This window comes from Triturus cristatus, chromosome 3_1 (genome assembly GCF_964204655.1).
Source record: "Triturus cristatus chromosome 3_1, aTriCri1.1, whole genome shotgun sequence".
NCBI classification, from domain to species: Eukaryota; Metazoa; Chordata; class Amphibia; order Caudata; family Salamandridae; genus Triturus; species Triturus cristatus.
The window spans coordinates 711,821,032-711,842,151 of NC_140583.1; the positions used below are offsets into that span (position 1 = coordinate 711,821,032).

General features: G+C 46.0%; 1 protein-coding gene across 7 annotated transcripts in view; it reads right to left on the reverse strand.

Annotated features, from left to right (window-relative positions):
• Positions 1-2,074: 2,074 nt before the first annotated feature.
• C3_1H11orf24 (chromosome 3_1 C11orf24 homolog) overlaps positions 2,075-21,120 on the reverse strand; it is a 233,419-nt gene continuing 214,373 nt past the window's right edge. For all 7 annotated transcript variants that reach the window (XM_085644794.1, XM_085644790.1, XM_085644795.1 and 4 more), the window contains 2 exons: positions 10,039-10,155; positions 2,075-3,888 (listed from right to left, as the gene is read on the reverse strand). In XM_085644794.1, coding sequence (XP_085500920.1) covers positions 2,612-3,888; positions 10,039-10,155 — 1,394 coding nt within the window. In that variant the 3' untranslated portion in view covers positions 2,075-2,611. The remainder of the gene's footprint in view (positions 3,889-10,038; positions 10,156-21,120) is intronic.

Here is a 21,120-nt window from a genome sequence, read left to right on the forward strand (position 1 = left end):
TTCACGATTTTGCAATAAAAATTGAATACAAAAATGCTTATTTGCCTTGAAGGGGTCCCTGGGGAAACTCAGTACCTAGGTTAGGGGATCAGGATATTCCTATCCTATGCCCTTTTCTCTATTTTTATGGGTTTTTTTGGGACTCAGCTCAGGCCAAGTCCCAAAAAGGCTGCCAACACTTCCTGGTTGAAGTGTTGGCAGCCAAGCAGATCTCTGCATGAAATCAGGAGTATTCACAAATTAGTCGCGACCCTAGATATACAAATCTAGATTTTCTTTGATATCTCCAAAACTACTGAAAAGATTGACACCAAATAACAAAAAGCATGCATTCTGGATCAAGAGCTACCTGGCTCTACGAATGACTAACGGAGTTGCTCACCCTACCCCCACCCCCAGCACCATGAGACCCTCATGGGCGAGAAGTGCACTCTACAAACTCGGATTGATTGGTTTCTTCCAAATTTGATGCAATTCCGTCCAGCGGTTCAGGCTGTAGTCCTGTTCAGAATCCCCATGGGAATTAACGTGGGAAACTCACTCCCCCTCCACCCCCCCCCCCCCCCACCTTTTTCACAGCCTCACGGACCTCCCCAAAACTTTTCATGTACAAGACCATAAGGGACACTTTTGGGGGAAAATTTCACAATGATTCGTCAAACAGCGCCAAAGATATATCCAAATCAAAAAAAGCTTTTCCCTATGGAAACTAGCTCCTACCTATAGCAACTGCCAGTGGGTAATTAAAAGATATTTCATTGCCTGCAACACAAACTGAGAAACGCGTTTCGGCCCCATGGCCTTCGTCAATGTCTGTGAGTGGGTGTGAGAGTATCTGTGTGGGTGTGTGAGTGGGTTTGTGAGTGGCTGTACGAGTTTGTTATTCTGCATTGTGCCTGCCCGAGAGACTTGAACTCTGGAAAACAATTGAAGCAGCCAGGGTGTGCAGGGGTTTTCACCCTGCACAGATCAGGAAGCAATTTTAATTATGCACAAAGCCACTCTGAACAACTGTTCCGTTATATATTTAAAAAAAAATGTGATTGCAGAGGTGTTGTATTTCGTAAGTGGCAGGACGATAAATTACTATGCCCTACATGAAATCGATTTCCTTGAGACAATGAGAGTAACATAGTGATTAGCACAAATGCAATGCACTATGGATACTGTGGGTCCACGTATGATATGTTGTCAAATTGGAATGATTCTATATAAGCATGAATGTCTGTGCACTAATTAAGAACCATATTTGAAGGAGAAAAAAAAAGTCTTTGACCACAGATGCCTGCTTTTGAAATGAACTGTTGACCAATATCAATGGCATTATTTTGATGAAATTACTAATAAGGAAGTCTTTTTTCAATATCTATGTATCAGGTGCTTAAAAAACAACTGGCTCACTACCCTGCTTTTGGCATATGACTAAGACCTAGGAGGGTTGAAACATGTTAAGCTGCATTGTGCATTGACCAGAATGAATGATATTGGCGTACAAACCGACTGGTGGGCTCGCTGTGCAATATATGACGGTGACGCCCGTCTGCGAGCTCCGACCTGAGAGGCTGGGCATTCCTCCAGTCGCAAAAGATCAAAGTCCCTTAGGGTGATCATCTCATCAACTGTAAGGTCTCCTTAAAACTCAAAGTCAAATGAGCGCACTGCTTGTTTCTACAGGCTGAGGACTCAAAGTGAAGATGGTAAACAGAAATGTCACCAAAGCTCAGCCTTCAATCTTACTGCTAAAATAAAATGTAATTACCTGTCATCTATAGAATTATTTAGAGGACTGTTCAATGTGTGCCTTTATATAGGAGAATCTAGCTAGCTTGTGTTTTTCTCTTTTTTTTTGCTGTAAGGACTTAAAAGAAAGGAAGATCCACAAAGGCAAAGAGATCATGTGGTATGACTGGGCTATTATTTCCAACGATGATGATGGCAACTCAGTTCTTATTCTATATACAATAGTTTGCTTGCTTTTTTCGATCATTTACTATTCTGTGCCTTACAGCTCACTTGAAATTGTGTCACTCTAGTTTTGTAATGGAATAAATAAACATACGATACAAAGTCACAATTCTTCCCAAAATTATCTTTATTTAACATTTTATTCCGTGATGTATATAAAAATAAAATCATATAGCTGTATTGTTGGCACGTTAGCATGTATTCCAGAAGAAAAGACAGTTATCAGCAATAAAATTAGCAATGGCACTTTTATGTTGCAATATTTTAACACATTTTATATAAATACAAAAGTAGAAGATAAAGTGCTGGATAGTACACCTTCCCTGCCCCCACCTGATTTCGGGGCATAAAGAAGAAAAAAAATATTAAAATGGAAGAAAGGCTCAATTATACAGCTCCAACAATTCCTCAATGGGCTAGCCATTGATTGTATTCCGATCAGGTTGCTGATTTGCATTATTTCCAACTTTAAAATACTGCTAGGCATCCCGTTGATCCACTGTGATAAAATGTTAAAATTAACAGTCCATGGCATATTTCCTAAATTGCACCGTAATTCATTTGGAAGCACTGTCATTCACTGTCGTTCAAGCGAATATAAAAGAAGCATCTAAAATATCAGGTTGTAGTTTCTGCCAGTGTCATTTCATAGCTCTGAGTCAGTGTACATTCCATTGATTAGGTAGTCCACTTGGGTGTAGTCCTTCTTTTTGTAGCTCTCATAGGCTTGGGCAGCAAATACAAAAACTACTGCTAGGAAAAATACAATACCAAATAAAAGAACAGCTAAAAGGGAACTTTTGTCCATCAAATATCTCGCTAAAGGCCATGTGGCACTCAAATATTTGTCATTGTTCACATCGTTTTGGCTGTCCCCTGGGATGCTTGTAGAGCTCTGAGGGGTAACGTTTGTTGAACCAGTTCTGTGTGTATCTTGTAAAATGGGCAGTGTGGTTTTAGACGAAGTAGTTTCTTTTTTGGGAGTCGCAGTGGAAGTTAGAGGCTCTTCAGTCTTAATAGGGACAGTTTGTTTATGGGTGGTGGTAGGTAAAAGGGGGGGTTTGGGGGTCTTTACAACTGAAATAATTTCGGAAAGAGCGGTGGTTGCTTTGGTCACTATGTTAACAAGAAGGGCATCTGTTGTGTTGTCGAATAGAGAATCATTTTTGGCCACCTGCGTGGTGTTTATGGTTTCCAAATCGGAGGTCTGTGATTGAGGCTCAGTGGTATATGTATTAATTGCATTTGGTATTGCGGTGGTGAAATCTATTTCCACTGTAGAATTATCAGCCTCTCCGAGTGTACTTGATTTGATGGTTGATGTTATGAAACCGGTTGGCTCAGGTTGCGAGGGTACTGTAAAAATCTGTGGACTTGTTGGCGGGGATGGTTTCGTGGTGGAGGAGCTGGTCTCATCTGTTGATGTCTGTGTCAAGGGCGACGTTTCTGTAGCAGCTTCAGCTGTTACCTGGCTTCCTGGTGTTGCATATGTGGTTTTTGGAGTGAGAGACGTTGTAAGTGTAGAAGAGTTTGAGGTTGTATATAAAGATACAACTGCTGGTTCGGTGACCAACATCGTTTCTTTGCTATGGGTTGCTGTCTGAATAGTCGGTAAAGTTGTTTTAATGCCTAAAGGAGTGGTGCTTACAGGTGCTTGTATGGTAACCTTTGTTGATAGAGAGCTGGTTGACTTTGGCGTCGCTGAAGTGGCCGTTAGTGGTCCATTGGTGGTTGAAGATGTTTCTGTTAGTGGCTCTGATGTTGCTTGTGTCACTAATTTAATTGTTGGTGAGGTAGTTGGCATTGTTGCTGAGGTCACTGTATCATTGGTCGGATTAGTGGCATTTTCATTTGCAGCTCTTCTTTTTAAATATAACACTGCCCGGCCATCTCTTTTCTTCCTCTTCGTAAAATCTTTGAAACCTGCAGTAACGTTAAACATAGTGTTAAAAAGAATGGAGCAGAATAGGCAACACCAAATGTACCTGCACATTAAAGTATTTTCTGGCAATACTCGGTGTTTACAAAACTGACAAAATGCTTCTGTGCAGGAGCCCTCTTTCAGTTTCTCCATCATGCAATAATTTTGAGTGACGTTCATTGAACTAAACAAGCTTACAGTGAACTCTTAGTGAGGTTGAGAGATTTTTTTTTTTTTAAATAACACACATATATATATATATACACACACACACACACACATATACATATACACACACACACACAAAAACAACTTAAATTCTCCGTATTTCCATCCGGCACACAGACTCGAACCCAGCAATATGAGGCAGATGTTATTTTATTGCAATCTTCAAGCCTGACGCGTTTTGGACACCTTGTGCCCTTGCTCACAGGTCAATATATATATATTATTAGTTTTATTCCTAGCAGGCGTACATTTTCCAAAAAATGTTGCAGTTACAATGATACTGGTCATGCACAACAGTGTGTGCGTGGTCTTACAGTTGAAACAAGCAAGTATAAATCATTACGAAACCAAAAGAAACTAACTAAATAGGAAAGTGCAAATTTCAGGGCGAGCACAGTTTTGTGCTGCAAAAAGAACAGTTCACTTACCCCTGGTAACGCTCTTTCGGTGGTTATTCTACCTCACCACGGGTTCCTCAGTTTATGAATATTACCAGGCATCAGACTGGAACTGGAGAAACTCTAAAGCAGGGGTGGTGAGGAATCTGTGGTTAGAGTCTGTATCCACCAGAAAGAGTGTTACCGAATGTAAGTAACAGGTTCTTCTGATGGATACTTCTAACTACAGACTCCTCGCCTAGTGAATAGATACCAAAGCACTAGCTCCCCAAGGTGGTGTGTCTGTGGAATGACTCAGACCAACAAGTCCTGCAGGACCTCACGGGCAACAAGCCCATCCCTACAGACCTGTCAAGGCAGTAGCGCGTTGTGAACATTTGCTCTGATGCCCTCACAGCAGCCTGACTGATATCCAGGATGCGTACTCCTCTTGCCAAAGCAGTAGTAACAGCCTTGGCTTGAGTGGAATGAGCCGTAACCCTTCAGGGGGTTGCTTCTTTGCTAGTGTGTAGCAGGTTTTAACACAGAGGACTATTCACCTAGAGATGGTTCCTTTCTGTATTACCTCATCTTTCCTTGCCCCTGTGAAAACCACAAAGAGCAGATTGTTCACTGGATGGTTTCTGGTACGATCAATGTCAAAACTGAGAATGTTTTCAGGGTCAAGAGGTGCAGTGGACAACTGTGCTCAGGCCCAAAAGATGTGCGCATAAGAAAAGTGAGAACCAAATTCAAGTCCTACTTCGGTATCACAAAAGTACTTTGGTTGGAACATGTTTTATATTCTTTAAGAAGTCTTACCACAACAGGTGATTTGAGCAAAAAAGGCTGATCCGGCAAACGCAAAATAGCTGAAAGAGTCAACATGTAGACTTTGACCGTGCCCAGTGCAAGTCAGCGCTGGGTTAAACATTGAAAAGAAAAAAATACAACAGTTTGCCCTTGTAATGGGTCCATCTGGTTGTTGCAGCACCAGTCCACAAACTTGTCCCTGCATACGGCGTACAATGACTATATGGAAGGGTATCTATCGATCAAGATAACATCAATACGCTCAGGCGTGAGATCAAGCGGAATTAACTGCCGCCATTCAATTTCCACACATGGAGGTGAAGGTTGGCTAGGTCCAAGCGCAAGACCCTGCCCTGCTGTTGTGACAGAATATCCTCCTGAAGTGGCAGCATGATCGGACACCGGATGGTCATGCCCAGGGGGTCCAGATACTACACTCTCCTCACCCAGTCCACAGCCTCTAAGGTGGCTTGGGTACAGTTATTCCTGATCGTCTTCAGAATGCGAGCCAGGAAAGGCAGGGGCGGAAAGGCATACAAAAGTCCCTAGTTCCACCCTAGGAGGAATGTGCCCCCCAAATGAGAGAGCCTTTTTAGCAACTCCAGCGTGCAAAAAAGTGTTGACATTGCAATTCTCAGTGGTGGCGAAGAGATCAAGTCAGGGTTTTCCCCACTGCTGGAAGACGCCCTGCACCACCTCTTGGTCTGACTATCATTTGTGATCCACTAAGTGGGGTAGCAGAATTTGTTATTCTTGACTTCTGGGGATTCTGGCAGATGGTTTATGACCAGAGAAATGCCTTGACATTTCAGCAAGTTCCAGAGCCATAAAGCCTACAGGCAGAGGAACAAAGACCCCACAATGCCCTGCTTTTTGCTGTGCAACATGGCATTGCCTTGATCATCCTAATGAGAGAGAATTGCAACAATTTGTTTTCTCGTGTAGAATGTCAAGCTTTCCTTGAAATAGTGAAGTGGCTATGTCTCTTATTATTAAAATGCAATAAAGTTTATGTTGCAGTACCACATAGCAGTGTGGTCTGTGAGAACTTGTTCCCGCCTACCTTTGCTGTTTGCCCTCAAAGCTATGTGAATCTGTCGAAGACCAGAGAACTCGGATTTCTGCCACTCCCAGATTGCACTCTCAATCCAGCAGCAATGCATTTGTCACCACCGTCAGATCTGGGTGAGGTAAGGAGAGCAGTCGGCTGTTGGCCCAATCGTGGTCAAGCAGACACTACTCCAGATTTTTTGCAGTCTCTTCCGATACCTGGATGGAAGCGGACAGGTTCCCAGAAAGCTGCGCCCATTTGGATTTCAGATCACACTGCAAAGCCTGCATGTGCCATTTGGCATGATCAAAAAGCAAGATGCTGGAGGCCAACAGTCTTAGGAGCCTTCGATTCATCCACACTGAAATCCAGGACAGAGGCTGAAGCATCTGGATCGTGGCTTCAATGTCCTGGACTCTACTTTAGAGTAAACACCAAAGGACAAGTTACTTACCTTTGGTAAACTTTATCTGGTAGAGACTATCTAGCCACAGTTTCCTTACCTTAGAACTATCCCCAGGCGTCATCAGGCTGTATCCAGATATTTTTTGTGAACTGTGCCCCTGTGCATTGGTAGGCAACATTGTTCGGCTCCGCGTGGTGTTGTTGGAGTCATCCACGCCGGAAATAACGTTTGCTGTGCCTATATGGGAGCCACACAGGAGCACTGATGTCCGTTACTCTTTGCGACTTTCCACGCCAGAGGTGCAGAGACACGAAGTACACTGACCACTGGTGTGGACAACTAGGGCCCTGAAAGGGGAAAGCCCTGTCCTTAGAAATCCGAGACAGAGCAGGGAAGAAGGGTGGGTCAGTAAGGAATCTGCAGCTACAAAGTGTGGCTCCCAGAAAAGGCGTTACCAAAGGGAAATAAATTGTTCATCTGATAGAGACTTTTAGCCACAGATTCCTTAACTTAGAATATATACCCAAGCAATACCTCCCAGGAGATGGGTCTACCAAAAAAGTGCTGCAGGACTGAACGGGCAAAGTGTCCACCCCGACGGACCAGACTGTCCAGGCAGTATGGTTTCCTGAATGTGTGCAAGGAAGCCCATGTTACAGTCTGGCCGACGTCCAGGACCAGAACACCGCAATCTAATGCAGCGGTTGCAGCTTTAGCTCTCGTGAAATAAGTGCACAAACCCTCAGAGGGTTGCTTCTTAGCCAAAGCATAGAAGATTTTGATACAGTGAACGATCCATCGGGAGATGTTATCTTCTGTACGGCCCGTCCTTTCTTCGCTCCAACATACCCCACGAAGAGTTGGCCGTCCACCCGGAACTCTTGTGTGTGGCCAAGATAGAACAACAAAGCTCTTTTTGGGTACAAGATGGTGAAGTCGCTCCTCTTCCTTGGAGGGAGGAGGTGGAGCATAAAAAGTAGGCAGACTGAAAAATTTGTCTAAGTGCAATGGAGACACCACTTTCAGAAGAAAGGAAGCTCTAGTACGAAGCACCAATTTGTCTGGGTGGATGGTAAGATAAAGAAGCTTGGATGACAAGGTCTGAAGCTCACTGATCCTTCAGGCGGATGATATAGCCACGAGAAAGGCTATCTTGATGGTAAGGAGCACGAGTGGACAATTGTGCAGCTGCTCAAAGGGACCGCACATAATAAAGTGAGGTCAAGATTGAGGTCTCACTGGGGCATAACGAAAAGAATGGGAGGAAACATAGAAAAAGTAAGGTTGGTCAGGCAACAGATGAAAAGCAGAGATTGTAGAAAGATATTCCTTAACGGTACCCAGAGTAGAGCCATGCTGGGCAAGGGAAAGAACTTACAGGAGAACCAGAGAAAGGGGGCAGAAAGAAGATTAATGTGAAATTCCAGCGTGCAGAACTGCTGACATTGTGCATTCTCGTCGGTGGCAAACCGATCAAACCTAGGCTCTCCCCACTGCTGAAAGAGACCTTGCACCACATCCGGATGGAAATGCCATCTGTGATCCCCTAGGAATCATCGGCTGAGTACATCAGTTTGGCATTCCAAGAGCCCGCCAGATGTTGAACTACCAGTAATTTGCCCTCCTTGAAGGGGAAGGAGTAGACCCTTCGGACAATCTGCAAAACCTACCTGTCCGATGTTATGGACTGACAGTGGCGGAGGCGATGGTGACTCCTGCCTCCCACTGGGTGCTCATGATGGTAAGCGGGTGGACTTGGAAGCTGCGGCTGAAGGGGGTTTGGAGGACTGACCCGACCGCTGGCCACCCGACCCACGGGACCTGTAGGAGTCGAGTCTGCGGCCATGCAGAGACTACTAAGCTTGGGAGTCGTGGTGGCTGGGCAGGTAAGGACGCAGCTTTACGCCCCTTTCGTAGCCTCAAAAGGCGGCGTGAAACTGATGAAGGGCCATGGAAGGGCCCAAGGATCTGGCCGTAGCCCTGCTGTCCTTAAAGCGTTCCAGCGCATAATCCATCTTATGTCCGAAAAGACAGAAGCCATCAAACGGCAATACCATGAGTGATGACTGGACATCCACAGAAAAACCAATAGTCCTCAAACAAGCATGGCGTCTCAGAGCCACCGTCCATAAACCTGCTCTGCCTAGTGAGTCGGAAGTTTCGAGTCCACAGTGAATGGTGAGCTTAGCTGCATCCCGCCCACCGGTAACAACCCATTTACAGAGGGGAAGCTGTCCACGTTGGGCAGCTTCCCCTTTGAGAATAATGTTGGAGGGTGCAGGGGTTTAGGGAGAGCTTCTGGTTGGGAGTGCAAACTATTTGCAGTACATTGCACCTTTAGTGCTATTATTAGCCAATGGTAAATGGTCATTAATTATCAACCTATTAAGCACACGGTAAGAGACAATATGCGTTTGTCTTCATAGAATTCAGTCACTGGACAGTTTCGGACAACATGCCCACACTATGCAGAGGAGATTTATGTCAAATTTAAGCCTCAGGAATAGTTAGCAGTCTCTAAAATGAGAACTTGCAACATATGTTCCTTTGGCCTAGAGTTATGGGTTTGCCAATATAAGAGTTAAGCTTGATTGGCTCGACTACAAAGCTGTGACGTGGGAATGGTGTGTACGTAGGGCACAATGAAACCTGCTTGCCCATGTGTCTGGGCCCAAGATTACTGAATGAGTGACTCGTGCTGCTGAAGCCAATGTTTCTAGAATGAGTGAGTAATACCATTAAAAGTGCATTACAGGCAAGTTTGAATCATTTTAACCCACAATGGATTCGCAGCTGTAGCCTTGCTGGAACCCCAGAGTTTAAAAAGGTTTCTCTGGGCACCCTCTACTTCCTCTGTATGTATGCACAACTTGGCTCCATCTCTGTTGCCCCATTATTTGGGTGGATGGTGGGGGGTAGTGCCCACAGATTATCTTACCTTTTTGAGAGTCCCTGTGCTGGACTCTACTCTGCCTATACACCCTATACCAAAGCACTGGGTGAGCTGAAATGCCAGTAAAGGCCAGCGTGGCAATAAAAACCGTGCCGTCAACAAGCAACGGTCCACAAATGACCTCAGCCAGTATCGCTCAGTCAGCAGCATGTAGGCCCGCGAGGAGTTAATGAGTGACGTATGCTTGGCGAGGACGGCCGTGACCATTATTTGTACGGGATTGAACCACACCCCAAGGCCCACCTACAGGAAGCACTCATTCCACCGCCGGTCATGCTAACGGCTTACCCATTCCAGTGGGCACCTTTCATCACACCGCCTTACCTGCGAGTAGTTCTGCTACGTCACCGCCTTTCAGTCTTAGACAAAGAGGGATGCTCCGGCAGTGCACGAGAAGGCATCGTTTCCGGTACACAGTGGACCAGTTGCAACTCAGCCCATCTGAAAGGACACAAAGCACAAGTGTAAGGACGGGTAGTATGGGGTTCGAAGCACAGGTGTGCCACAAAAAGCAATAACATTGATTTATATGGCTTCTTATCAGTATTTTAAGCGATTGCAAACTCCCGTACAAACAAGTTCCACAGGTCACTGCTCCGCTACACCTGCCAGAACGCATAAACATTTTACAACCCAACAGACACTTGTTATCTACCGTGCAGGAGAGAGACGTTGAGTTAACCTTGGCAACACGAGAAACGATGAACACTGGGTTTACGAACACACACCTTTAAAGACAGCCATTAAATAGTGTGTTCTCTGGAAAAGACTCCACCCCATTCGTGACGCCTCAGGTCTCCACTGATGTAGTGTTTGCGACCGCACAATGTCTCTTCCTGCTGAAAACACGGTATTTATACACAGGTAAGCCTCGGACTGCACGTGCCTGCATGTGCCATCGAAGGCGGGACTAGCTCGTAGGTGTGAAGCACAACCGCTGCCTGGTGCTCGTGCAAACGCGGACACAGGGTCATCCATGGACCCCACCGCTGTGTCCCAGTGATATCCCCGAGTCCGGAACCACTGACACATTCTGATGCACCACCATTTCAATATAAATCCGAAAACTGGAGCACCGCGAGCGGAGCAGAAAATGGTTTCTATTAGGTTTTCAATCTACAATTGAAACCGCTCATATTACAAATGCAAACAACCAAAGGGGAAACCCGGCTGCAGAATATTGTAGACCAACACACACTCTTAAATACTGGCTGTCGTCATGGTGAAATCCAGACGTTTCCTAGAGCCCGGCAGCAGGGACAGAATGGCCCAAAGAGTAGATTTAGGCTTGTGTTGCAAGTGTGATTGTTTGCACAAAGACTGGAATCCAGGATTTTGCAGTAAATACCGCAACTATTCAATTTCCTCCTGCTGATTTAAGCAGGTGAAAACTGTTGATGTTTTTAAGGGAGAAATGTGCGAGAAAATCTGGGAGAATGTGAGAAAAATTCGATACATGCAGAAGTCGATGCGGTAAACACCAATTCCACATCTCCAGCCTTCCATACAAACTCAGTGTAGAAAATATTTACTGAATCCGGTAAATACCTCACCCAGGGGTAATGGTATCTATAGGGCCTGGTCAACAACTCACACCTTACCAGCCCACTTCTAACCGAGGACTTGGGGCTAGAGAGGAGCGAGTGTCAGAGGACAAGAAGATCCAGGCCTTTGGGGATACGCAATATGTAAAGCCAGGAGAGCATGGAAGAGGCAAACTTGAAAGACTTGTTGGTTTTGAGTTACAGCCTCATGACCGTGACTAACAAAACTTTCATGCAACTCTCTACCTACTTATGGTCCTCAAACACCCACATTTCTTGTTCGTTCAGCCCAAAAAATTAAGGCTTACGTGGCAACTCCATGACTGTTCGATTGAGGGTCAAAACTACTCAATAATTCATAAAGCAATATTTATGGCCTCTTGGCACTGGCTGCAGTAGGAGTGGCTCTGTGGGACTGCCTGCACCTCAGTGATGTTGCCCAGATGTCGCCCTTTTGCTCAGGTGTGCTTGTACTGGTGTTTATGTATTACATCTTCAGACCTGCAATCCTCCTATTATTTTGATCGTCATCGTCAAATCCTTGCAATCGTCCAGAATGCAGAGATCTGCTTGCTATTTAACTTGAAGAAAGCAAATCACCCTTTTCTTAGACGTTCTCTTCAACATACCCCAGTGGAAACACAGACTTATCTCAAGTTCTCCATCTCAGCCAAAAATATCTCTACCATGTAAAAAAAAAAAATAGCCTGGCATCACCTGTTACAGTGCTTGCTCTTGAAACACTTGCCTAATCCTGGTATCCCTCGGCTCTACATCCAAAATAGAGGCAAGATCGGCTTCTTTGCACAGAATACCCGGTGTAAAACACATTTACGTCAGAGAAACCACAACCTAGTGAACATGAGAAGCGCAGAACTTCTTAGAAAATCTATTACTTTAAGTCTGCAGCTCACTTGTGAAAATGACTTAGCTTTGTGCGCTGTACAATTCACCTAACTGTTTAGGTTTTCTGATGCCACTACATTACCAACAAGCCATGGATCTGAGACTGTCTTGTCCCACTTTACAGCAATAGCTCACGAAAAAAGGAAAAATATCCTATTGAAGAGTTCTACTTATAAAGATGGAGAGAACAAGGTCAAAAGCCTGACCATCTTCAGAGCCATCTCTCCACCAGATTACCAAACAGCTTAATTTTTTAGAGGTGACAAGACACAACCAAATGAGAGAAAGGGGCTGCTTTTGCTACTGGGAGCCGGTTTTGTAGCAGTGCAACAGTTTTAAAAGCACTGCAGAGTTCCTTGTATATTGAACAGTTTTAAGGCATCAATAAATTGCCAAGATAACTCTGGTGGTTAATGTAGCTGCTAATGTGAGTTTTGCCAAGTGGCAGCTTTTACTCATCTAAGGTAGCGCAGGTTAGAAAGGTATGTTTTTTCCCCAGTCTTTCATTATCCTAATTTTGGAACAAGCATTTGCAATGCAATAGGTCTCGCAATGACATTATTTTGAGCTATTGACATTGTACATGGCAATGCCTTTAAAAAAATTAAAAGGCATTGTTATTTACAATACGAAAAGCAACACCTATTGCATCGCAAGGCGCGGTGTCCGTAAAGACAGCGCCGCACTTATTAAAGTAAAAAAAAAAAAAAAAGTGTGTTGGGGGACGGAGAGCATTGGCATAGCCAATAGGTCTCGTTTTTGGGAACATATACGATTTTAGTTATGCAGCACAATATCCTTGGTGCAACAACATCAACTGTTGCATGGCTAAACACTAATAAGGTCCCAAAGGCGAGAGATATTGGCTATGCCAATGCTTGTTTTACTTTCTTTTCACACCCACACAGGAGCTCTTCTGCAGTCCTCCCCACACTTCTTTCTCTGCCCCCACTCCCAACATTTGCCCCTCTCCCAAAATGCGTTTAATTAACTCCCAGCTCTTATCCGCTCACTATCTGAGCTCGTAAAAACGTTCTTTAAACACAAATGTTGTGGTTGACATATGACAATTAACCAACCCCCTCTCCCAAAGAAGAGAAAACCCTGATTTAGGAGCAGATAAAAAAGATGTTTAATGTGCACCCACCCGTCAGGGCTGCACTGAGAGCGCCCGGGGGGTGGAGGCGGCAGACACCCATCTGCGCCGCTCGGAGCACGCCTCAATGAGTTGCTAATTAATGCGCATTGAGGTACCTGGGATCGGATGGTCACCATAAAACATTATAAACATTTCCAATAGCATACACTACTACAGCATGCCTCGCAAATGAGCACCACGCTAAAAATAGTATTAACAGTGCCATCAAGGCACTGATGGTGATGGAGATCAATGGAAAAATGCATTTGAAGGGTCACATTTTTCTGGTGAACACGGTTTTCGCTGCCGAAAAGACGCAAATGAGGCCAAGTTTAGGAAAGCGGTCAACAATTGGTTTGTCTCTCCCCTTACCTGCTCCGGGCTCTTCAATGCAACGAGCAAATCGGTATGCAAAGCGCATAGTGTTTAACACAAACGTATTGACATTTGTCGGGAGAGGGGGCAGTTTCTAGAAATGTTGCACGATATCAGGCAGCGGGATAACTGGAGCGAGTGGAACCAGCAATAAATTCCAAGCCTCAATTTGGATTGTGCATAATATGAGGCCGGATAGCGGCTGCTTATGCTGCCCCGGACTGCATAATCTAATAGAACGTTGGTGATGGATCGGGCCAACAAAACGGCGCTAAGCCGCCAGCGTCCTTTACGTACAGCGCGTGCAATAGCACGGATGGGTTTTTCTCCTTGGCCTTCTTAATAATTTAAAATAACACTCATGTGGAAGTATTGAGCATGGGTGGGGACAGGGGAGAGAAAGGATTAAAGACTCGGTGCTCAGTAAAGCAACTCTTACTCAGAAAGTAAAATAAGCCTACATTTTTCCTAGCACCTCTCTTGGCAAACAGTTAAATAAAAATAGGTGAAGACTGAGGAGAAAAGGAGGTTAGGAGAACTAGATACGTGTGTTCCATTAATAAACAGGATCTTACACTAGGCGGGTACGGGCGGTTGTGGTCAGCTCCATATAAATAGCTTGACAATTTAGAATTCCGCACAGAAACATGTGCGTTGTTGAGGAGACAGAGTATTTTAGTCCTACAACAACTATAAAGCCTTAAACTCTGTAAATAAAATAAAAAAAAATAAAATAAAAAAAAGGAACAGAGTAGCGTCTATGCCATCTCCAAAGATAAGCGCTCGCCTGAAGGGGGTGCATCTGAATTCAAACGAACGCCGAGCACACACAGAGCACCACAATGCCACAAAACCCGATAGCCGACGTAACCCTGACCGTAGGGTCTAAAAGGTACCTCTTCCCAGCTCGTTTGTTCTTTCATGGCTAAAGGAGAAAGTGCCAACGTGACAGGACAGAGAACGGCCCCTTCCTCTTCATAGCTTTCGGTGTCTGGCAGCGGGCAACCACTGCAAGCCTGTTTAACCTTTACATTCTTCAGTGATGGCATCTCAGTTTACACCCAGGCTCGACGATAAGAGAGTCGATCGACCTTTAAGCATCGCTTTCAACACCAACTAGATATGAAAACTGCTTAGTGGGCGTGCAAAGGGAGTGCTCACAGTGAGATACAGCTAAAACGTAAAGCATGTCCTGACTATTTTAAAAAGTCTGTTTTTTCGAATGGAGTCGAAACCATATAGGGCTGACTCGTAATCGCAGTGTGTAGATACATGTACTGTCAGCAAAGCATGGCAGTCAGTCTGGCGCGCGCATTCAATCCGTACATTACGGTGGTTGTTCTAGTCATAGGTTTTACTTGTACTAGATGTTGTTGCGCAGTCAGTATTTATGTTCAGTGACTGATGTAGTGTGAATCAGCGCCCTTAACAGGCTACTTTCACAGTGTCTGCCGTTGTCCTCGCTGCGGGATGTGTGCCTAGTATTCCACGTGCAGAGAGACCGGATGTGAACAATGGCGCCTCCAATTAAGTATACGCACACGCTACTCTCGAAGCCCTTCAGCATTGCTGCGCCAATGCATCCGCTATTCTCTGATTCTTAATGAACTCCATATGACATTGAATACGAGGCCGCTGCTCTGATTGAAGGCTGCTTCGGCCGTCGCTGGTTGGTTTGAAGACTTTGCAAGAGTGAGCAAATCAGTGGCTACTATCGGCAGTAAAGTTAGTTACCCAGAATTTAATGTTCTACCCTACCCACCGCCGGACTGAAAATTAATTTGTTTCTCCCTTGTCCCCAATGGCAAACTGGTGGCGGAAGAAGTATGCAAGGGTGTATGGGGTTTTTTTGAAAGCCGAGCGTCCCTGCTCCCACCTAGGTCCGTTTTCACCAGTGATCCTCAGCAGAAGCAGACAGTTTCTTGACCTAGGCAAATGCAATGCATAGCCCTATTCACTAACTCGTGATGTAATTAATGGCCCTCGCAAGGAAACACACTTTATTAGTGGATGCGCTGTGCACTCTGTTGCAACACTGTGCCTGTCCATAATGGAGAAAGCTATTACTCAAGCCACGGAAGTCCTAAATAGAATGGGAACTTGAATCTTCTGTGCAATGATGAGCCGTGTCTCCTGTTTTTGATTCTCGGGTGTGGGGGCTTCAGTATATAATAGCAAAAGTAGAACAGGCGCTCGCAGCCGCTTGTTTATCTTTGCATCGTGCTTTCACTTTCAGTGAAAGTGCGATGCAAAAATAAACACACGGCTGAAGTAACCCGATGCTGCTGATTCTTAAACAGATGGCCCCACTTAAGATAAGAAACTGCTTCACGACAGCCGTGAAGCAGACGATCCTGTCCGGGTGGGCCGTCTGAAAAGGAGAAAGGGCAGCGACTACAAAACCCTATTTCCAATGGCAGGCCACCGTTTAGCATAAACGGTGATGCAAGCCAATGAAAATAATGGGCAGGGCTTCGAGCCCCCTTCTAAAATCTCCTCTCTCACTTTAGGTCTCGCCGAGCGAGCAGCGCCTGCGCTGCAACGCTAGGCGAGACCTTAAAAAGGGTTTATTTGGGTACAAATACATTCTTATTAGTAAAGTTAACCCTAACCACGGTGTTCAGTTCTGAATCCTGAGTTAGTGCTTCCCCAGGCCAAGCACTTTTATGGATGACATGTGAATCCTACAACTTGCAGTCCCCTTTGTCTTATCTAACATTTTCTATACACAAATTTACACACGTATGATTCATTGTCTCGGTTTGTGTGTGTGATTTCAAATGCTCCGACACCCTACACTGGCATGAGGGGCGCTATAAAACAAATTAATTAAATGTGAGAGAGGGGCTATGCAGAGACGAGAGGCACTGTTGGAGGGTGATAGTGAGGGAATCATTGAAGAGCCCCAATAAAGGTTGCTGTATCCTGGTGTACTGTAAGGTCATCATTTACTATGCTTTAAAAACGAATACAATAGAATATTTAATAAAAAATGTGTTCTAAAATGCAACATTTTTTCAAAAATTTTATTGAGGGGAGAACTCCCACAAGAACCTTTGTAGTGGTTAGGCTTGCACACTGCGCTCGCTCGCTATGCACTGCATGGGGCCTGGACTGACAACATTTTCCAAGGCTGCTTTGGGTTGCCAGTCTGGCCCTGCCTATGTGTACATTTTGACATTAACCTTTGCGTCTAAATCTGGGGTGGGCTTAACATGCCAGATGCCACTATGCAGATGAAGTATTCCCCCATCAGGGTCTTCAACTCTAGGTATAACAGAATACAAAAACACAAGGCTGGTTATGTGCTGAAAGGGTCTTTATTATAGGCTTCATAATTAAAACAGATGGCCCCAGCACAGCGCGTCTTGCTGGATCTCTCTTTCTAAATCATTGAAGATCTGGTAAACATAAGGTCTAGGTCACTGGTCTTATTTTTCACTGAAGTCTTGACAGCATTGGTGAATGACAGGGAGGTGGAGAGGGGGTGGGGAGGGGCAGTCCACACATGTCCTTTGGCACGTATGTCTCAGCAGGGGCGGCTCTTCCAAGAAAGCAGAGGAGCGTCGCCCCACGGCTCTGTGAGCAGTAAGTAAAGGAAAACTAAAATGATAATAACCAGCGTTATCATCATTTTTAGTTTTCTGTTTCCTGGTGCTGGCAGGACTTCCAAGGAAAGAGCCAGGAGCGGTTGCTCCACTCTAAAGTGCGCATAACTGTTTGACCGGCCCTCTCACAATATGTTATGTATGGAATTACAATAGGAGCATATGGTCGGGCAAGACCAGAGCATACATTGCAGGTCGCCTGAAGGCGAGTGTCAGTGGCAGTGGGGCAGCTAAGGTGTGCATTAGAGAAGTAGCGATTGAGTTGTTCTGGCATCAGGTAGGCCCTCTGTAAATTGTAAGCTTTTAAACTGGGCATTTTGAGACACTCGTTGGGGAAATTTCAAAGCCTGGTCCCAGTCGGTGTTGTGAAGCGCCAATCTGATATCACCTTCCCATTTGCCCAATAGGGCCGTCAATGGGATCTCTGTTTGCTCCCATATGGCTTTGTACATCCATGTTATCAGGTAACGTCCTATCCCCATGTGTAGTAGTGTCTGTATGAATGAGTGTGTTTGGGGTTCCTCGTCTTATGTGGACCACAGGACACAGCACATACTGCGTAGCTGCCGTTTAGTTAGATACTGCCCCCTGGGAAGAGCGTATTCTGAGCTATGTTGATAGAAAGAAACTAAGTGACCATCTGGAAAGAGGTCACCTGCTGGGATCAAAGATTGCTCATGCCAGCTTCTCAGGTCAGAGGCTGAATATGAATCCGGGCAGTATAGCAAGTTTTGCAGAGGGAGTGCAGGGACATACAGTGGAATATGACGAGTGAGGTGGGAGAGCTTAGCCAGACATCTGCAGGCAATCGTGATTTGCATTGACCATGGGGGCAGAGGGGCAACTGTGGGAAGGAGAAAGCCCCGGAGCGCAGATGGTGTCAAGGAGCTGAACCCATTGCATGTTTCTCCCATAAGTCGTCCCACTAACCACAGTGAGACTCATTGCAACTGTGCCGCTATGTAGTGAGCCTCGAACTATGGGGTCCCGAGTTCGCCTCGACCGACTGGCAGTTGCAGATTTTTCAACACAATACGATGGCGCTAGTTTCCCCAGATAAGCTCCCCTAACATGGTTTCCACATCCCGGAAAAAGCATCTAGGGTGAGACAACAGGAACGTTGGTAAAACAATAGAGCAGCCTTCTGCAAAATTATAATTTTGGATAGGGCTTTTTTCCCCCGTAATAGCGAAGGACAGGCTTTTCCAGAACTGCACCTGCGATTTTAGGGCAGAAAGCACTCTCCTTAGGTTACCTTCATACTGGTCGGTTGGAGAGTGGTGGAAACGAACTGAGTTATTGAACTGTATCGCCCCTCGAGTTCAATAAAGTTCCTCCAAGTCGCACCTCGAGCAGAGTTATATTGCAATTTTGTGGGTACACACACGATTTGGCTCAGTTGACCTCAAGATCGGCTGCATGTGCAAATGCCTGAAGCATAGTATTTATTGAGAAGAGGTCTGAGTGGATGTTGCGAATGTAGAGAAGTAGGTCATCCGAAAACAGAGACATCAAGAGGGTTGTACTATTCAAGGGGATCCCCCACGCCTCACCCTCAGGCAGAGCCTGGTGGCGATTAGTTCCATAGCTATCACGAATAGCAAGGTGGATAGGGGGCATCCGTGCCTGGTGCCTCTACCTACAGAACAGGGTGGTGAGATAAGCCTGCCCAGGTGGACCCTGGAAGGGGGTGGGGGGTAGTGTATAACAGTTTTGTGTATGCTCTGAGGCGCGCATCTATCCCCATCCCAACCAGTACTTGGAAAAGATAAACTCATGTGAGCGTGTCAAAATCGTTCCAAGATTCAATATACGGCAACCTGCATATGAGAATCGTCTGGGGCCTGATCCATCCCATGAAACAGGAAGCAAATGTTTTGGGACGTGCTACGCTCCGGAACTAGAGTGGGTAATACCTGTAAATGTATCTGTCAGCCAGGATCTTCCCTAAGATTATGTAATCTGCGCCGAGGATGGCTATCGGTCTGTATGATGCTAAAAGGGTTGGATCCCGATCGAGCTTCAGTATGAACACTAGAAGGGACTCTCGGAGCGATGGGCAATATTCCAACCCGCAAGGCTAAACGTCTGTGAGTCTGGGCACGGGGAGTGTGATGAAGGTGCTGTAACATTCTAATGGTAGCCCATCAATGCCTGGGGTTTTATTGCTGGCTAGGACTCGAACAGCCTGTTTAATTTTGGGGATTCTAATGCAATCATCTATGCCCTCTCTGGCAGCGGCGGGGACTTGGGGGAGAGGGATTCCTGTCAGGAAGTTACTGACCGTGTTGACGTCAGGGGAAGAGGGCACTTTGTATATGGTGGAGTAAAACATGAAAGTGCATCCAGGATGTTGTGTATAAAGGGCGCCACCAGTGGGTGGGGATATCGCCAGGATGGGGACCAAGTGGGCGCCCTGGCAAGCTAGTCACGCAAGGAGGTGCCAACATCTGTCTCCATCCCAGTGTGTCCTGACTACGTAGGCATGAGGATTGAAGCAGCACAGCCGCTCCAGGAGAGCAGCATGTTGCGTTTTAGCCTCAGTCAAAGCGGGCCCTCAGAGGTGTCATGGGTTGCAGCTTTTTCTAGGGTGGAGATACGTTTCTCAGATTCTCCTATCTCTCGCTCGAGTACCCTGCGGACCCCTACTACATTCTGTAGGCACATCTACCTTGTGATAGCCTTAAAGCCTTCCCATTTGATTGCCCTGTTGGGCACCGTGGATTGGTTCTTCTTAAAACATTGCCTGCTATGTAATTCTTGAGATTTGCAAAATGCCGGGACCTCTAAAGTTTCCCAAGAGAGACGCCACGTGAGCACTGGAGGAACCGGTTCATTCCATGTCTGTTATGTGCGCATCATGATCGGAAATGATACAGCCTAGGGAATTGGCATGTCTGACTGAATCAAGGGTGGAGGTAGAGCACAGAATATGGTCATGGCGCATGTAACGGTCATGCGCTGCAGAACAGAATGAACAGACTTGGGAGTGTGGGAGCACGGACCTCCAGGTGTCTGCAAGTGCCCACTGGCGGACCCACTCTGCGAATCGCTCCGTCTGGGTGTATGGGGGAATGGAGGGTGGGATCGATCCCTCTGAAGGGCAACACATAGGTGCAGTCTCCACCTAGAATACATGGCGTCCTAGGTTTTATGCACTAATACCATGGAGAGCGTGGTCTAGAAGTCCTCGTGATCAACGTTTGAAGCATACATGCTTCCCAGGAGAATTCGCCAGCTGCCCTCATCAAGCGCATACCACCCCTCCTCATTACTCCACGGATGCAGAGCAAGTGGTAGCGATGGCGTTTCCTCTCCAGCGCCTGTGTAAGCGCTGCAGCTCCACCGCCGTGGTGTGGGTTTCCTGAAGGAATATGATGCGCTCATTCTGTTGCTTGACGTAGGAGTAAACGCTTTCTCACCGTGTGCATACCACGGACGGTTAGGAACCCGGTCTTATCGAGTGGGCCATATTGCAGGTGAGTGGAACTGCCAGGGAGGGGTGCTGGGCTCATCAGAGGAACCTTCCTAGAGGGGCTAATGTAGTTACCCGTCTTCTGTGGGCTAGGTGATGTGTTCCTCCCTGGCCGGATCGCTGGGTGGTGATCTGTGTTAACAGGGGGATTAACCATAACATGCAGGGCCTACTTCAACCAGCAGAATGTCCAAACTGATAGGAGTGTTGAATCATTAATTGAGATGCAGCAACGACTTGATAGCAGGAAGCAGTATGCACGCAAGGGCAAGCCCTGGATTGCAACAGCTAATCTACATAAGGCTCACAATTGATGGTGCGGGGAAGAATGAGGGGGTGGGTGCCTCACCACTCATGGCA